The 15,975-nt window shown below is 48.4% G+C and overlaps 1 protein-coding gene across 3 annotated transcripts in view; it reads left to right on the top strand.

Annotated features, from left to right (window-relative positions):
- Nucleotides 1–15,975, top strand: part of FNIP1 (folliculin interacting protein 1) — a 67,027-nt gene that overhangs the window by 38,631 nt on the left and 12,421 nt on the right. For 2 of the 3 annotated variants that reach the window (XM_061457076.1, XM_061457077.1), the window contains exons 4-11: nt 3,179–3,279; nt 3,522–3,596; nt 4,128–4,219; nt 6,943–7,026; nt 7,986–8,057; nt 8,772–8,907; nt 9,439–9,640; nt 10,417–10,502. In XM_061457076.1, the coding sequence (XP_061313060.1) occupies nt 3,179–3,279; nt 3,522–3,596; nt 4,128–4,219; nt 6,943–7,026; nt 7,986–8,057; nt 8,772–8,907; nt 9,439–9,640; nt 10,417–10,502 (848 nt within the window). The remainder of the gene's footprint in view (nt 1–3,178; nt 3,280–3,521; nt 3,597–4,127; nt 4,220–6,942; nt 7,027–7,985; nt 8,058–8,771; nt 8,908–9,438; nt 9,641–10,416; nt 10,503–15,975) is intronic. The other variant, XM_061457078.1, reaches the window with a different exon arrangement.

Genomic DNA, 15,975 nt, shown 5'->3' with positions numbered 1-15,975 from the left:
GTCTGTTGTAAACGACCTGCTGCTCCTTCCAGGCTTCCCAGTGAGGGAGCAGAGAGCTGTGAATACAAGAGCTTTTTACTGCACCCTAAAAGTCAGTGTCATGCGTGCAGAAGGGCTGGAGTAAGTTTGTGCAGACATCACTCAGCCCGGCATTCCCCATCTTCTAACTGCTGCGTGTGAAACCTCAGGAGATGCTTCATGTACTTGTTGTATTTATAGGCCCTTTTGTTTGCTTTCGAAAGCTATAAAATGGAAGTTCAAATAATGCAGTGCTATAGGACTTTTTAAAATAGTTCTTTATGTTTCCTTGTTTAAATATGCTTGGACTCTGTACGAGCAGCTCTCATTGCAAGCTGAAACACGGGCCTTTGTTCCAGCCTTCCCTATTTTTAATTATGTCCTATCCAGATCCCTCACAAATGTGATTAGAATCCATTAAGATGAAGCTGAATGTGGTTCCAAGCTTGCCCACGATAACTTTCATATATGAGATGAGTGTTACCCCAGTACCTGCCTATCTGAAAGTCCTTCTCATTTGCTGCTCATGATTTGGCATCTATTTGTCCTGCACTTTTAATTGCCATCTGTACTTAGTTATTGCTAAGACAATACAAGCAGCAAGTGGAATATTAAATGGTGTCAATATATTCAGAAACGTAATTTCCAAATCATGCAAATTGAGCTGCCTCTAAGATGCTAATGCACACTAACACACACTTTGGGTGTATTTTGTGATGAGGTTCTATGTGAGCTGGTAGATCTGACTTGGAGCATTGCTGGGTGTCCATGCTGTCAGTGCTGGAGGTTGTGCCCTTTTTGCCACACGCTCCTTGGCTATTTTTTGTTTGAGTTTTTGATATTTCACCCCTTTCCTCAGTTGAGTGCGCTCTGCTTTGGTTTTGAGTGACCTTTCTTTCACAGCATTAAAGGCCCACAGAGTTGAGCTGTAGCAGTGTTTCCATATTACAGGTATTAAACATGTGCATCTTCTGTTATGCATGGTAAAATTCAGTGTAGATGAAATGCCACACTGAAACAGGTCATGGACGCATCTTACCCTTTGCCTTTAGCACTGCTTGTCTCTCTCTTTCAGAGGAAAGGGGAACCCCTATAATTGAATTGGAAAGCAGCTGATTTTCACTTGCTTTTCTTAATTCGATTGCTTGACAAAGAAAATCAATACTTTCGCTGAGAGCTTTTTGCCTCAGCTTTAGAATGAGATCCTCACCACAGCAGAAAGTTGAAGCCAAAACCAACCATCAAGAGCCTGACGTTTATTCAGGGTGAGTCCTTCCATCGGAGATGTGCAACAGGTTTAAAAACACCCATCGTAACGTTTGGCTGTAGCAATTTGCAGTGTGCTTCCTGGAGGACTTCATGATGCTGCCAGACCTGTCATTTCCTAGAGCCATTAACGTCTGTGCTTATGCTTCCTTGGAGCTGCTGGCTCATCCTGACTGATTTTGAAGTCTTGTTTTTCCAGTACTGCCTCCAGTGCACGGTATCCCAGGAAGGAAAGAGGGGAATTTCTCTGAGACCCAGCTAATGATTGGATTTTGCCCTGTCATGTGAACCCTAACAAACCTTGCAGTTGTATTATCCTCGTCTTTATAGCTGTGGCTGCTCCTTTGAGTCAGCCCCTATCTTTCCTGCGCTGACAGCAGATTTCAGAGGTTAGCAGGAGTCTGATGAAGCACCATCATCGTAATTGAGAGTGCTTGAGAAGAGCTAAAAATTGAGAAGTCTTCCGAGTGCGTTGCCTTTTGGCTGATTCATGCTCCCTTGTTCTGTGGGTTGGTGTAAGCAGAAACATCAAGAGGTCATTCTCATAGGACTCCATACTGCTGGTAGGAATCCACAGTGTGGACACCCTGGCCTTGGTCATGCTCTGGGCTCACTGATGCTAGGCAAAGTAGTTAGATATATTCCAAGCCTGTGTTGGAATCCGGGTGAGGATCCTGGTAGTTCAGAGCTCGAGTAAGGGATATGGAGATACGGCATTTGGCATTTTCCAAACACAAGATTATTTCTGTGACTGGATTTAGGAACCTCTTGGAAGGATGACAAAGGAATGTAGTGACAGGACGAGGGGGAATGGCTTTAAGCTGTTCCTAGATACTAGGAATAGATTCTTCCCTGTGAGGGTGTTGAGACGCTGGCACAGGGTGCCCAAAGAAGCTGTGGCTGCCCCATCCCTGGCAGTGCTCAAGGCCAGGTTGGACACAGGGGCTTGGAGCAAGCTGCTCTAGTGGAAGGGGTCCCTGCCTGTGGCAGGGGCTGGAGCTGGAGGAGCTTTAAGGTCCCTTCAACACAAACCATTCCTTCATTCTATGATTCTGTGAATTGACTAAGCTCTTTAAATTGTCCAGGCCAAGGCACAAATGGAGACCCAGCACTAATGTTCCTATTTGGAGATGAAACAACCCTGGATAAAGGGGCAGTAATCTCAGTCATTGAAAGTATACAGACAAGATGAGTGTCAGTTGAGCAATCGTCTCCAGTTGATTGCCCTGAGTAACTTTTTAATTCTAGGTTTTGTGTGCAGTATTTGCTCTAGCCTGTGATGTGGCACAGTGAGGTTCCTCCTCTGTACCTAGCAGCACGCCTTAGAGCAAGCTCTCACCAGCCGAGAAGCACAGCTTAAGCCTCGCATCATGATAACTCTTTGGTGGTACATCACAGGAGCACGAGGGAAGGATGCAGCAGATACAAAATACCATCCATGGATAAGTTACCAATCAGTCTGTGTTGAGAAAGCGCTGCCCCAACGTGGCTCCAGTGCACAGGCTTTGTAACAGCTCCAGGGAACTTGTGATTCTCCTTGTCAAGCAGACACAAGGTTTAAGCCTAATGGCTCTTGTTCAGTAAAGTGTGTTATCAACACGTGAGCATTTTAGTCCCCTGACTCAGTGCAGTTGCAGTCTGCTTCCTCTCACCCCTGTGCTGGGTTAGGTTTGTTGGTGATTTTAGTGGTTTAGCTCACTGCCATCGTGAAGATCACTCTTATGCTGGCATTATCTTTATTGAGCTGGTCAATTTAGTGTGTTCAGCAGTGGGATAGCAAGATAGTTTGCATGTCTATCTTTTAAAGAAAGACTCTTTTCCTTAGTTGTATGTTGCTAATAGGAATGTGCTTCTAAAATCCTCAAAACCAGATGTTGGCGGGCTTATTTTGCAGGGTTCTCGGTGTTCCTCAGATGCTAACATGCTTGGAGAGATGATGTTTGGCTCTGTGGCCATGAGCTATAAGGGCTCCACATTGAAGATTCACCAGATCCGGTAAGATTGATGTTTTACTCCTGCTCTTTTCAGAAGACTTACTCCTTAGTGTACTGTGTAATGAATTGAATGCCACAAGTGGAGAGCAAAAGGAATTTCTGGGTTTGCTGTAAAGTTATTCTGCAGTCACTTTTGACACAAAAGGCTGTTTGGGTCTATAAAGCCTGGAGGGTTGTGCAATGGAAAGCAAAGCCTGTCTTGGCACTGTGTTTCTGACTGACATCTTCCTTGTTGTCCTCTAGCTCACCTCCTCAGCTCATGCTCAGCAAGGTTTTCACAGCTCGCACTGGAAGCAGCATCTATGGAAGTCTGAATACGTGAGTCCATTGCAAATTGTGCCTATTGCACATGAGTGGATGACTGTAAGAACACAGAAGACTTTATTTGCACCCTCCAGATACTTTCTCTAGGAAAAGAACTTATTGTTCCTTGATCTTTTACGTTCTATCACTTGTGTCCTCACCTTTCCCTTGCGGTTGCCTGCACCTCAGTTTGCTTTAAGTGAAGGAATGAACCATTCCTTTAGTGCTGCTATGGTGAAGCTTGATATTGTATAAAAGCACTTGACCACCACAGGAGAAGGGATGAGGACAAAACACTGGGGTTAGGGAATTCAGTCCAAGATGAAGAAAAGATGTTATAAAACCATCTGGCTTCAGAGGGTTCGGGGTTTAATTTTGTGTGTATTAACTGACCCACTTGAGAACGTGGCTTAGGCTATGAAAGCTTCTTCTAGTGGAAGCCTGTGTTCTTATCTTGTCTGCTCCATTCAGGCTGTAATGAAGTACCACTATACTCTACTGAAATGCAAATCACTGTTTCTGTTGTATGTTTTATGTGTGTTACAGGTTGCAGGACAGTCTTGAGTTCATTAACCAAGACAGCAATACGCTAAAGCCTGACCACAGTACGATTATGAATGGACTTCTTGGGAATATAGGTAATTACAAACAGATTTGGTTTCCTGGTATCTTGAGCTGAGTAACATAGGTTCTGGAATATGAAAGCCTTCAAAATAGAATCAGTGAAGAAAAGCTAAAGGTATAAGAGGAAATTGGTGTGGTTTGAAGGAGAATGGATCATACAGTTCAAGCAGTTGGCAGTGGTTCAATACACACCGTTGTGTATGTGTATATAAAATACATAGTAGAAATATTGAGATACACTTAAGTTCAAATGCAGAAGATGGAAAATACCAGCCTGTAGAATTCCTAAGCAGCGTATCTCAGATCAGGCAGGAAGGGTTCTGCCTGGCTCAGCTCCATGGGTTTATGTTGTTAATCATTTGCATTCTCTCCTGTACCCTGGCCACCTGAGCACGTGTAGCTGCGTGTTTTGTACCAGTCAGATTTAACCTGGCACAGTTGGGCTGCAGCTCTGATCAGATCAGGCACAACATCTTCTGTTCTCTCCTCTTTCTCACTGTCTGACCATGGAAGCTAAGCAGTCTGAAAGAGCCTCTTGGTTCTTGGCCTTCGTGGAGGTGCTGTGGGTGAAGGCTCCATGAACATCAGATAACAGAAAGAGGGGTCTTGGGTCTTCCCTTTGGAAAAGAGCTGATAAGAAGATCTTGTGCTTGGTTGTCCAGTATGGCAGCCTGAGGGGTTCTTCAGCACGTTCTCCCTTCCCCTTGGTTTAGGCTGTTCACTTCCCAAGCAAATGGCTCTTGTGGCAGGTGCAGTGAGGGGCTGCTTTTGACATTTGCTTTCCAGAACATTGCTGTCTGTAAACCACACTTTCCTAGGCTTGGAAGGAAGGAGTGACATTGATGACTGAGTTACTCTACCTGGGTTTCTGGCTTTGACATGGCCTTAAATGCTTTCTGGGTTCAAAAGCTGTATACCTCATTACAGTCATTCCCATTTATAAGGGTAGCCAATTAAAGTGGTAAGAATCTTACTTATTAAATGCTTCCTGAATTTACTAAGTCAGGAAAGTTGAAGAGATGCATTTTCCCTTAAGATCCAGTATTCCTTTCAGGCTTCAGCTGTGGTTTTTCGCAGTGCAGCAGTGAATGAGGTGCCCAGTCTAAGATTAGAGAGGAACTCACTTCATCAACTTCCAGGGTTTTGCTGTGGTTTGCACTTGGCTAAAGTTTGCTGTATCACCAGTGTGATCTAAACTGCGAGTTCAAATTCAGCTAACACAGCTGTTAGGCATGGGCTCACTATGATTTAGATGTAGGCAGTGCCACAGGGTCATCTGTGCCCAGCTCTGGGGTGAGGAGGACTCCTGCCCACCAAGCAGGATATCTGCCTGGGTATAGGCACCTCGGTGCAAGGATGTGCAGCGGGAAGTGATGAGTTTGCCTGCTGGAAGAGGATGCTGGAGCTGTCTTTGTAATGGAGCTGGACAGGTTTGCAGTCAGTTCCACAGTGGGTGTTTGCAGTTCTTGGTTCGGCACAGAGGGAACAGTGGTTAAAGCAGGTGAAGAAGTTAATCTGTAACTGCAGCATTTCTGACCACCGTGTTCAGCAGCAGGGACTGCTCCTGACTCGCTGGCTCTCACCAGGCTGTGATAGGAGAAGGCTCTGTGTGGTTTGGTTGGGAACTATTTACAAGCTGCTTTTTTTAGATACCTTGGTTTAAAAACAAGCAGCGGTCACGTCCTTTCCTTTAATGAGTGAAGAGCTGAGAGAATGGCAGGGACCTTTGTTGGGGTGCAGCCTTTGTATTTTGTATAACCATGGAGCCCTGGACTGGTTTGGGTTGGAAGGGACCTTAAAGCTGCTCCAGCTCCAACCCCTGCCACGGGCAGGGACACCTTCCACTGGAGCAGCTTGCTCCAAGCCCCTGTGTCCAACCTGGCCTTGAACACTGCCAGGGATGGGGCAGCCACAGCTTCTCTGGGCACCCTGTGCCAGCGCCTCAGCACCCTCCCAGGGAAGAGCTTCTGCCTAAGAGCGCATCTCAGTCTCCCCTCGGGCAGGTTAAAGCCATTCCCCTTGGCCTGGCCCTACAGGCCCTTGTCCAAATCGGAAGACTTCAGATTTAGGAGAGAGAATGGCAGCTAACCCATGAAAAATACCCATGCATTCCTCCTGTGTACATCAAACACTCTTTTCCCCTGGTACACTTACAACCCAGTGTTACTTTTACAATGGACTGCAGAGACAGCTAATACTGGTTTTCAACATGATGGTTTCACTGAGCTGATGCACTGACTGTCCTCAGAGCAACTCCCTCAGCCTGTAGTTTTCTGTTGGTTCCACTAAGATGAATTTCCGCCTCCCTCCTCCCCCTTCCTCCCCGTCGTCTTCAGCAACACTGTTCCTCATCCCCACCAGCGTGGCTGTTAAACCAGACATTGTGCTCCCCGATGAATCTCCTGTTTGTGATCCAGTTGGGCTCTGAGCCTGCATAAATTAATCATTTCTCAACTTAAAAAAAGGGCAAAGAAAGCACCCACGGAGAGAAACCCCATCCTTGTATGGGAGACAGTGTAAAGCTGGGTCCATTATTTCAGTCCTGTAAATGCTGTATAGCCCCACTGTAAGCCGTATCCGTGAATCCACGTTCCTGTTAAGTGTAAGAGCTGTTCTCCTGCATAAACTCTGCATTTACGTTGGCTTCTCTCTTCTCCCTGCCCTGGCCCCCTCCCTCCGGACCGTTCTGCTTTACTAACCTCATTCTCCCCTGTGTATTTTACGTTTTGCCATGTAGGTCTTTCCCAGCTTTGCAGCCCCAGGCGGGCGTTCTCAGAGCAAGGTCCGCTCCGCCTGATCCGGAGCGCCTCTTTCTTTGCAGGTTTGCAGTGTGCTGTGTGCTGTGTGCCTAGTCTAGCTGGGGTGACACAACCGTGGGCAGTCCTAGTCTGGCCCTGGAAATAAGATTCTCATGTGGGGTTTCACGGGCAGCCATGCCTGCTCGCTTACCTGTTTGGTTACGTGCTTTAAATCCCCAGAGGACTGCAGGCATTTTAATGGTCCTCCTTTTGTGCTGATTTCTTTTGGAAACCCACCCCTTTAATGGTGGATTTCATATTTCTGGAAATAATATTTCACAATAGCTTTGAAGCTGGTTTGATCTGGACTCGTTTCAACCAGACTGTACAAATTAAAGCTAATCCAGGTTCATTTAAAACGGACGTTTCTTCCTTTTAGTGCCTGGGTCTTATTTCCATGGCCGAGTAGCTTTTATTTCACACACGTGTTTGTGAAATGTCGCACATTTCAAGACTATTGAGCCCGAGACACTTGATCTTGTCTATATGCAACTGTGAATCTGGACAGCTTATGGCTTAGCTGAACAACCAACGCGCTGCTTGCTTTGAAAGCATATACTTTCTTCAAGGCAGCACTGTAAAATCCTCTTAAAATCATATATATAATACCTGAGAAAGCTGGTAGGTGAACGAAGTCGTGTTTATATTGGTCTATGATGTTGTTTTTCTCTACACGCTGAGTGCTACCAATGTGACTGACATCCTTTTGGTACATTGAAATGTCATTGAAAAATACCTGTGTAAAGGTACAGAGTTCTAGTTTGCAATAAAATATGTGGTACAGACCACAGGAACGTACATACAAGCTTCTCAGAGGAGCGTTTTGGCTTGTTCAGCTAAGCAGCCTTTCTGGGTGATGGCCTTGTGCAGTGCTGTTGATCTGAAGTAATGAGCATGGTTTTGTTTCATTAATTACATGGAGATCTGCAAACAGGAAAGGAACTGTATATTCCCCTGCTAATTGCTATTTCTTGTTTTACAGTTCATAGCAACCCTATGGATATGCCTGGGAGGGAGCAGAATGAGGACAGAGACAGCGGGATAGCGAGATCTGGTAATGTCTGTTCCATGTGTTAACCTTGCAGACTCCAAAGATACTCACTGAGACATCTAGCTATCATCAGATAGTCTTTCCTGTGCTGAAATGTGCTTGTTCTGGTTTGTTATATGTAAGCATTAATGCATACCTATATGTATACACACAGTGTAGGCGTCGAGGGGATTGCATTAGGAACCTCACGGAGGTAATCTCAACACCAGAGGAATTTATTAAAGCCTGCTGCAAATAAACAAGCCAAATTAAATATTGAAATGAGCTTGCAGCATTTCTAAATGATACCTGTTGTCATCTCCCTTCCAGATTGAGGAGGATGCTAATGGTAAAGCAGGCACTTGCCTCCACAACGCCTCTCTCCTCCTCCCAAATTCAGGATATTGGGCACTCAGTTAAGATTGGGAAGGCTGTTAAAGGCTGTGATTAACGTTACTCCTTTCCACAAAGAATCCGTTTCCGATACTCAGGGTTGATGAGCAAGGTGCAGCCCGTATGTTGTCTATTATGTAAAGCTGCAGGACTGCCTCGCCCTTGTATCTTATTAATGTTAGTAGAAACTGGTTATTTTTAGATAAGAAACACAGATAAACAAGGGATGAGGCACTTGAGAGGCAGCCCCAGTTTATCTCAGGGGGCTTCGTTTGGTCGCTGGTATTATTTTCCATGCGCTCTTCCTTCTGGAGAGATGTTTATTTATTCCTCTTGTTATTGCAGCATCTCTTAGCAGTCTGCTCATCACTCCGTTTCCATCTCCGGGCTCTTCGTTTAACAAAAGCTGTGCTAGCAGTTACCAGCGGCGTTGGCGTCGCAGCCAGACTACCAGCTTGGAGAATGGGGTCTTCCCTCGATGGTGAGCTGGGAATGAGAGTGCTGGTTCCTGCCCAAGAGTTTTCCGTCATTGTCAGCTTGATTCTGCTCCTGCATACCTACATCTGCTCTCGCTGTTGCTTTCTGTGGGGTATTTGCAGGGGTGTAAGTGAGGCTGCATTCAACGCCTGATCTTTTTTAGGATCCGTTTGCTTCGTGGCATTCCGTGTTTTGCACTAACTGGGAAGCCTGCAGCAAGATGTAAACCCGTGGGCTGTGCTTTTGAGGATAAGAAGCCCTAAAATGCTACTCAAAACACAAATTCTTGGCAGAGATGGGAGAGAACTAAAATACCATCCTCTGATCCCACAGACACTTTGGATCTGGTTCCAGCTTTTTTGCTTGCAGGATCAGTTAAGGGTTGCTTGTCAAAAATGGCATCAGAAGTGATGATTTGACAACTATGCAAACAGCCGGTGTTTCTTGAAGTTAAATGTTCAAGAATTGAATTATAAAGGAAATGTACCACTTTAATCAGTGCATTACATTAACGTTCTGTTTTTCACGCTTCAAGGTCCATGGATGAAAGCTTTAACTTGTCAGATGACAGCTCTGGTCCTAGCCCGGGAATTGTTAGGAAGAAGAAGATAGCAATTGGGGTTATTTTTTCCCTCTCAAGAGATGAAGATGAAAACAACAAATTTAATGAGTTCTTCTTCTCCCACTTCCCTCTTTTTGAGAGTCACATGAACAAGCTGAAGAGTGCGATAGAACAGGTAAACACAGTCTCTTCTGATTCCTGCACTTGTATTGCTGGCTGTTTCCCCCAGCCCTGTCAGATGTAATTCCTAATGCTTGTTACTGGTCTGCAGAAGCGGGATCAACTCGCTGTTGGGTGTAGGAATTGCACCAGCCAAGAGCTTTGCTCCACAACATCTTTGGTGATGTTTCTTATTGCTTGTAAAAGCACAACATGGGGAGGACAGAGCCTGCTGCATTGCACTGCAGGGATCGCTGAGAGTGAGAACAGTCACTGGGGCTCTGTAAGCTCCCAGTAATCCTGAAGCAGCCAAGGGGAAAAGTGCTTTTAAGGCCACCTCAGCCTCCCTGTTCCAGCTGTATCTGAGTCTGGTGGATTGCAGGGTGAGAACCTGCCTCTAGGCTATTGCAGGCTGTAATTACTGAGGGGTTTTTCTTTCCCTTTATTTTACCCGGAAGACTGAAGTATCAAGAAGAAGAAGATTTGCTTCAGCTCTCTCTTCTAGGAAATACTTATTGGTCACTTTGCCATGGCAGTGAAAACTTTGACCCCTTTTATGCCTTCAATGATGACAACAAGCACAGAAGCAGCCCAGGCTGCAAATGCCTGTGCCTTACCTGTCTTCCCTCAGATAAGAAAGTTGGCACTTGCATCATCACTTTATCACTTTAAAAAAACCCTATTTGCATGACTGGTTGCAGGGAAGATAAAGTCAAACACATGACTTTGTTTTCCATTTTCTGTGCTGCTGCAGCTCTGTGTTACTTATCTTGCTTAATGATTGTTTTCAAGGCTATGAAAATGAGTCGCCGATCAGCTGATGCCAGTCAGCGGAGTTTGGCCTATAACAGGATTGTTGATGCCCTGAATGAGTTCAGGTGAGCTGTTCTCTCCTTGTGTCTGTGTCTTCAAAAGCACTTGCTTCTGGTGTAGAGGGATCTTAGTGCAGGATAAGGAACTTGTAACGTCTAAAGTCTTCTGCAGAAGCACGTACAATGCAGGCATTGGTGATAGAAAGTCATAATCCGTGTTCTCAGACATTGCCAAGTGTGTGTATCCATCAGGACTTGGTGTGAACAGGACACAGATGATGAAGGTTTTCTGTGCTTTAGGTGGAAAGGAAGCTCCCAGCGACCTCTTAAATTGTCTTTTATGGCCCACTGAGATGGGGAAAAGAATTGCAAAGCCGTGTTAGGGATATCCTCCTCTCGTGTATGTTTTCCCAATGTGTGAGGCAAAGCAGGACCTTTACCCTGCTCTAAATTCTGCTCTAAAGGCATTTCAGATAAGCAGCTACTGAGGAGGGGACTATCTTTTTCACACAGTAAAATGCAGCACTGTAATCTCTTGCTATCAGTACCTGGAGGTCTCTGTTCGACAGTGACTACACCAAGTAAGGCAGATAAGCACATCCCTGGCATTTAACTGTATTTTCTTTCCATAGTTTAAGTCACGGGGAGGGAATTAAATGAAATCCGTCTGTTTCAAGTGATTCATCTCCTCTCACATGGGAGTGGCAGGGAGCTTCCTTTACAACCAGCGCAGAGCTGCTTTCCAAAGACTTTATAGGAGGCAGTGCTCTGATGTTATAAAAGGAAAATCCTGACTTCAGGATGTGCTTTACGGAGCAGCGAAGGATCCCGAGGGCTCACTCCTTTCTCTACAATCCACTTCCTGCCGTGGATTAGGTGGTGTTGCAGGAGGCAGGCACGGTGTAGTTTTAAACTGCGTTTACGTTCCAGAACCTCACCTGTGGGCAGGCGCCGGGAAGGGCAGAGGATGTGTTCCGCAGGGGCAGGAGGCAGGGAAGGGAGAGCACGTGGGGCTGCGGGGAGAGGTGGATGGGGTGAGCCGTGCCAAGAGAGGGAGCAGAGGGAGCTCGTGACTGCTGGGAGCCGCCGATCCTGCCCAGGGGCCCGAGACGAGTTCAGCAACTCGGCTGCCCCCAGCCCTGCCTCTGCTCCCCGTTCACTCCCAGAGCCGGTTCCTGCATTCCCACCTCCCCAGCTGTCTTCCCAAGCATTCCCCCTCAAGATACACTCGGCGGACTTTGCCCCATCGCCTTTGTCCTTCCAAGTTAAACAGTGCCAGAGCGCTGGGGAGGAGCGCGTGTCCCGACTCGACATAACCCTGAACACAGAGGGCAAACCCCACTTGGTTGCTTTTTCCTCCTCCTCCTCCTCCTCGTGGGGAAGCGCGGTGGGATGGGATGAGGAAGGCTGCTGCGGGGCTGAGGAGGGGAGAGCCCGTCCCTGCGGACTGGCACCGTCCTGCGCTGGGATCATTCACATGACGCAGCCATTGTGCAACCGGCGCTGGGAGCGTGTGTCTGAGCACCAGCTCCATGCAGAGGTTTCCATGGTGATGAAAATATTGCTCTTTAATAGCGTAACGAGGTAAATGAAATCCAGTTTCATTCTGTACAAACGAAGTTCCCCGGGCTGCAGGCTTTGGCACGGCTGCTTTGGGGTTGCTGCTTTATGTTTGCAGTGGGTGCACCAGCCCGTGGCCCCAGCCTGGGCAAGGTCCTTGTGGCTCGGGGTGGCAGCATGTGGTGCCGTCCAGAAAGGTGTTCCTGAGCCCCTTGCTTCTCAAAGCAAGGCAGTACAAGTCTGGTAAGGAGCGGGGGGAAACAGGCACATTTGAGTGCTGCAGGCTGGATGCAAAGATGCTTTGGCACAGGTTCAGCAAACCCATTTAGGCCGCGATTATCTCTTTAGGCGTCTGCTTTCCCACTGGAGTCACGGGGAAGTCAGGAGCCTGAGTCCTTTGGTGAACCTGAGACTTGCGTCGGTTCCTGCCCTCTTAGCAAATCATGCTGGAGGGAAGAAGGGTGCTGACTTCAGTGGGTTGGTGTTTCTGAAGCGTAATCCCGTGCTCCATTAACTCATTGCAGTCTTTGGGGTTTTGCAAGGAGAATCATCTTCTCCTTCCTCTCTCCTCTCCTTTTTTCTTTCTCCTCTGTTCTCATCTTTCCCCTTTCCCATCTTCTTTCCCCTCCTGCAAGGGGAAAGCAGCTTCTAGGCTGCTTCTACAAACCGCTGCTGTTGCTAACTTTGCCTTCGGTTTAGTTCCCAGCTCCAGGCCTACACTGTTCACGTTGCAGCAATTCTGAGTTTTCTAAAGCACTGCTGGATTTAGCTATTAACACTTAATTTGGAGGCTTAGAGCTCTCCTTGGCTGTCAGCTGTGCAGACACATGATTTATGAAGTAAGCTACTGTACTTGCATAAACATTTTGGCTGCCTCTTCCCCGAGGGCCAGTGCAGCACATTGATAATGCAGATCATGCATCTCGCTAATACCTGTGTGCAAGTGCACAGATTGGCAGGGAAACACTGAACACAGGGGCTGGGGAAGCACCTCTCTGCTGTCTGGCAGCCAGATTGGGCCCGGGGTTTATGCCAGTCATTTGTAAGCAGCTTATGGTGCTGTGAACCCAGGGGTGCTCCATGGTGCAGGCTGGCCCCTGTGCCCTGCTCTGGCACTGCTGCAGTGACTATTGCTTTTGTTTTCATCTTCCTTTTTATCATCTTTGGAAGGAAGGAATGGGGATAGGGAGCAAATGCATGTGAATTCATCATAATCCCAGCCTGGTTTGGGTTGAAGGGACCATAAAGCTCCTCCAGCTCCAACCCCTGCCACGGGCAGGGACCCCTTCCACTGGAGCAGCTTGCTCCAAGCCCCTGTGTCCAACCTGGCCTTGAACACTGCCAGGGATGGGGCAGCCACAGCTTCTCTGGGCACCCTGTGCCAGCGCCTCAGCACCCTCCCAGGGAAGAGCTTCTGCCTAAGAGCTCATCTCAGTCTCCCCTCTGGCAGGGTAAAGCCATGAGGAGCTGCCCAGCGCTGCAGGTCAGTGTTTCCTTTAGGCAGGAAGGGGGCTGCAGAGGGATGCTCTCATCCACGTTCAGTGCGTGCAGCAGCAGGGGATGTGTCTCAGACTGATGCTGAACCTCAGGACAAAGGCAGGGAAGGTTTGTGGTGTGTCTGGGTGAGGAGGGAGCAGCACAACACCCGAGCCACAGCCGTGCTGTGCCAGGGGCAGCGCTGTGTGTGCCTTGGTGCCATCTGCACCCACAGAGCAGACAAACCCCAGCGGGTTTGCAGGAAGGGCTTTGCTCAGGGCTTCATTTTCGCTTGGCTGGGCTGGGCTTGGGTCGGTTTCAAGCCACTCTTCCATGCAAAGGTGTTTCCTGAGGAGCTCCCCCAGCCCCTGCTGCACCATCACTGGTGCTGAGGTGCCCATAAGCTGCAGCTGGAGCTCAGCATCCAAATAGAAACCATTTTAAATGCACTGGCACAGGGTGCCCAGAGAAGCTGTGGCTGCCCCATCCCTGGCAGTGCTCAAGGCCAGGTTGGACACAGGGGCTTGGAGCAAGCTGCTCTAGTGGAAGGGGTCCCTGCCCGTGGCAGGGGTTGGAGCTGGAGGAGCTTTAAGGTCCCTTCCAACACAAACCAGGCTGGGGTTCTACGAACCCTCAAAGGAACTGATCCTGTCATTAACTGAACTTTCCCTCCCATGCTGCTGCTGATGCAGGGGGGTGGCAGACAGAGGGGGCTGCTTGCTCCCTGTGCCAAGAGGGGTTCATCTGAGTTTCAATGCTTGTTATTTTTCAGATCCTGTTGACTTCCGCATCGTGTTTTGGGTGGTTTTGTTGCCTTTTTTCCCTTGCTTTTCCCCCCTTTTTCAGGTGCGTTTCCCTTTGCTTTGCTGTTTCTTTCCAGGCTGCATCTCTCTTCCTCCCCTCGCCGCAAGCAGCGGTTCCCCTGCCTTTACCAGGCTGGAAAGCAGCTTAATCCTTGCCCTTGGTTTGTGTGCGGGCTGGGCTGGAGGGTTCCCTGTGCTGCAGTCACATGCCTGCTGGCCCGTGGCCAGGGCAATCTGATCTGGGGCTGAGGAAACACTATCGGCCGCAGATGCAGCCAGGGTTACCAGAATAGTAAATAACAATCACAAGACTGGGGCTATCTGCTCAACGAAAACAAATACTTTAATGCGCTGCCTTTAGCACAGAAGTGGTTTCTCTTTTCCATCCAAACAGCCGAGCTGCAGGAGGCTGCACAGGGGTTGGTTTGCATGGAAGGAGGAAGGAGCTGCGCTTTGTGTTGTGTGATTTATCCTCAGCTGGGCCTGGGGGGTGGAAGATGCAGTTTTGAGCTTGGAAGTGGGGGTTTCTCCCTTGCTGTGGGCCTCTTCAACACCCACTCCAGTTAATGGGCTGTGAACAGGAACCTTTCCTTAATAATCCCACCTCTAATGCTGCTCGAAACTGGCCCAGCCAACAGCAAGCCTCGGGGGGGGGGGGGGGGGGGGGGGGGAGTTGCTGTGGGGCTGGTAAGCACAAGGATAACTTGACTTTCCCCTTCTCCAGCCCACTGACTGCTTTCTGGCTTTCCATCTTATCCCTGTGCCAGTGGAACATCTGGAAGTCGGATCTTTGAGGAAGATGGGGTTGATTTTGGCTATTGTGAGCTTGCAGGATGGATTTTCATAGAATCATGGAATGGTTTGTGTTGGAAGGGACCTTAAAGCTCCTCCAGCTCCAACCCCTGCCACGGGCAGGGACCCCTTCCACTGGAGCAGCTTGCTCCAAGCCCCTGTGTCCAACCTGGCCTTGAGCACTGCCAGGGATGGGGCAGCCACAGCTTCTCTGGGCACCCTGTGCCAGCGCCTCAGCACCCTCCCAGGGAAGAGCTTCTGCCTAAGAGCTCAGCTCAGTCTCCCCTCTGGCAGGTTAAAGCCATTCCCCTTGGCCTGTCCCTACAGACCCTTGTCCAAAGCCCCTCTCCAGGTTTCCTGTAGCCCCTTTAGGCACTGGAGCTGCTCTGAGGTCTCCGGGAGCCTTCTCTTCTCCAGGCTGAACAAGAGAACATTGTGTTTAATGCAAACTGGTAGAGGAAATAAGGCAGAGAATGCCATTGTCCCCCCCAGACCCCATCTTCCTGAGCAGCCCCAGTGACTGTGGCACAGGGCACGGTCACCTTTGCTGCCCTCTTGGGTGCTGTCCCCATGCAGGTCTTTCCTCTCTGCCATGGAACCACCATGCAGTATCTCCTTCCTCCCCCAGTGCCCTCGCACCGTGGCTGCCGTGCTGGGCTCTGCTTCCCAGGGAGTTTTCCTTTAAACACTAAACCATGGAAGAGCTGGCAGCTCCTGCTGGAGCGTGGTTGCCCGACCTGCACAGTCACTGCTTCACTGCTGCAGGGGTCTAGGAATGTTTAGACCAACGTAGCCAGAGATGTTGAGAAATCAGAGGCGCTGGTAGGGATAATCGTGTAAGTCTTTGTCTGGGGAAGCAGAAATACCTCTTACAGAAGTGCATTTGGGGAATAGAGAGAAACCTGAAC

This window comes from Pezoporus flaviventris, unplaced genomic scaffold (assembly GCF_033815535.1).
Source record: "Pezoporus flaviventris isolate CSIRO_AGI_PZ_B2104156 unplaced genomic scaffold, CSIRO_AGI_Pfla_v1 ptg000023l, whole genome shotgun sequence".
NCBI lineage: Eukaryota > Metazoa > Chordata > Aves > Psittaciformes > Psittacidae > Pezoporus > Pezoporus flaviventris.
Note: the sequence above shows the minus strand (reverse complement) of the source record. Positions and strands in the feature narration are given on the sequence as shown.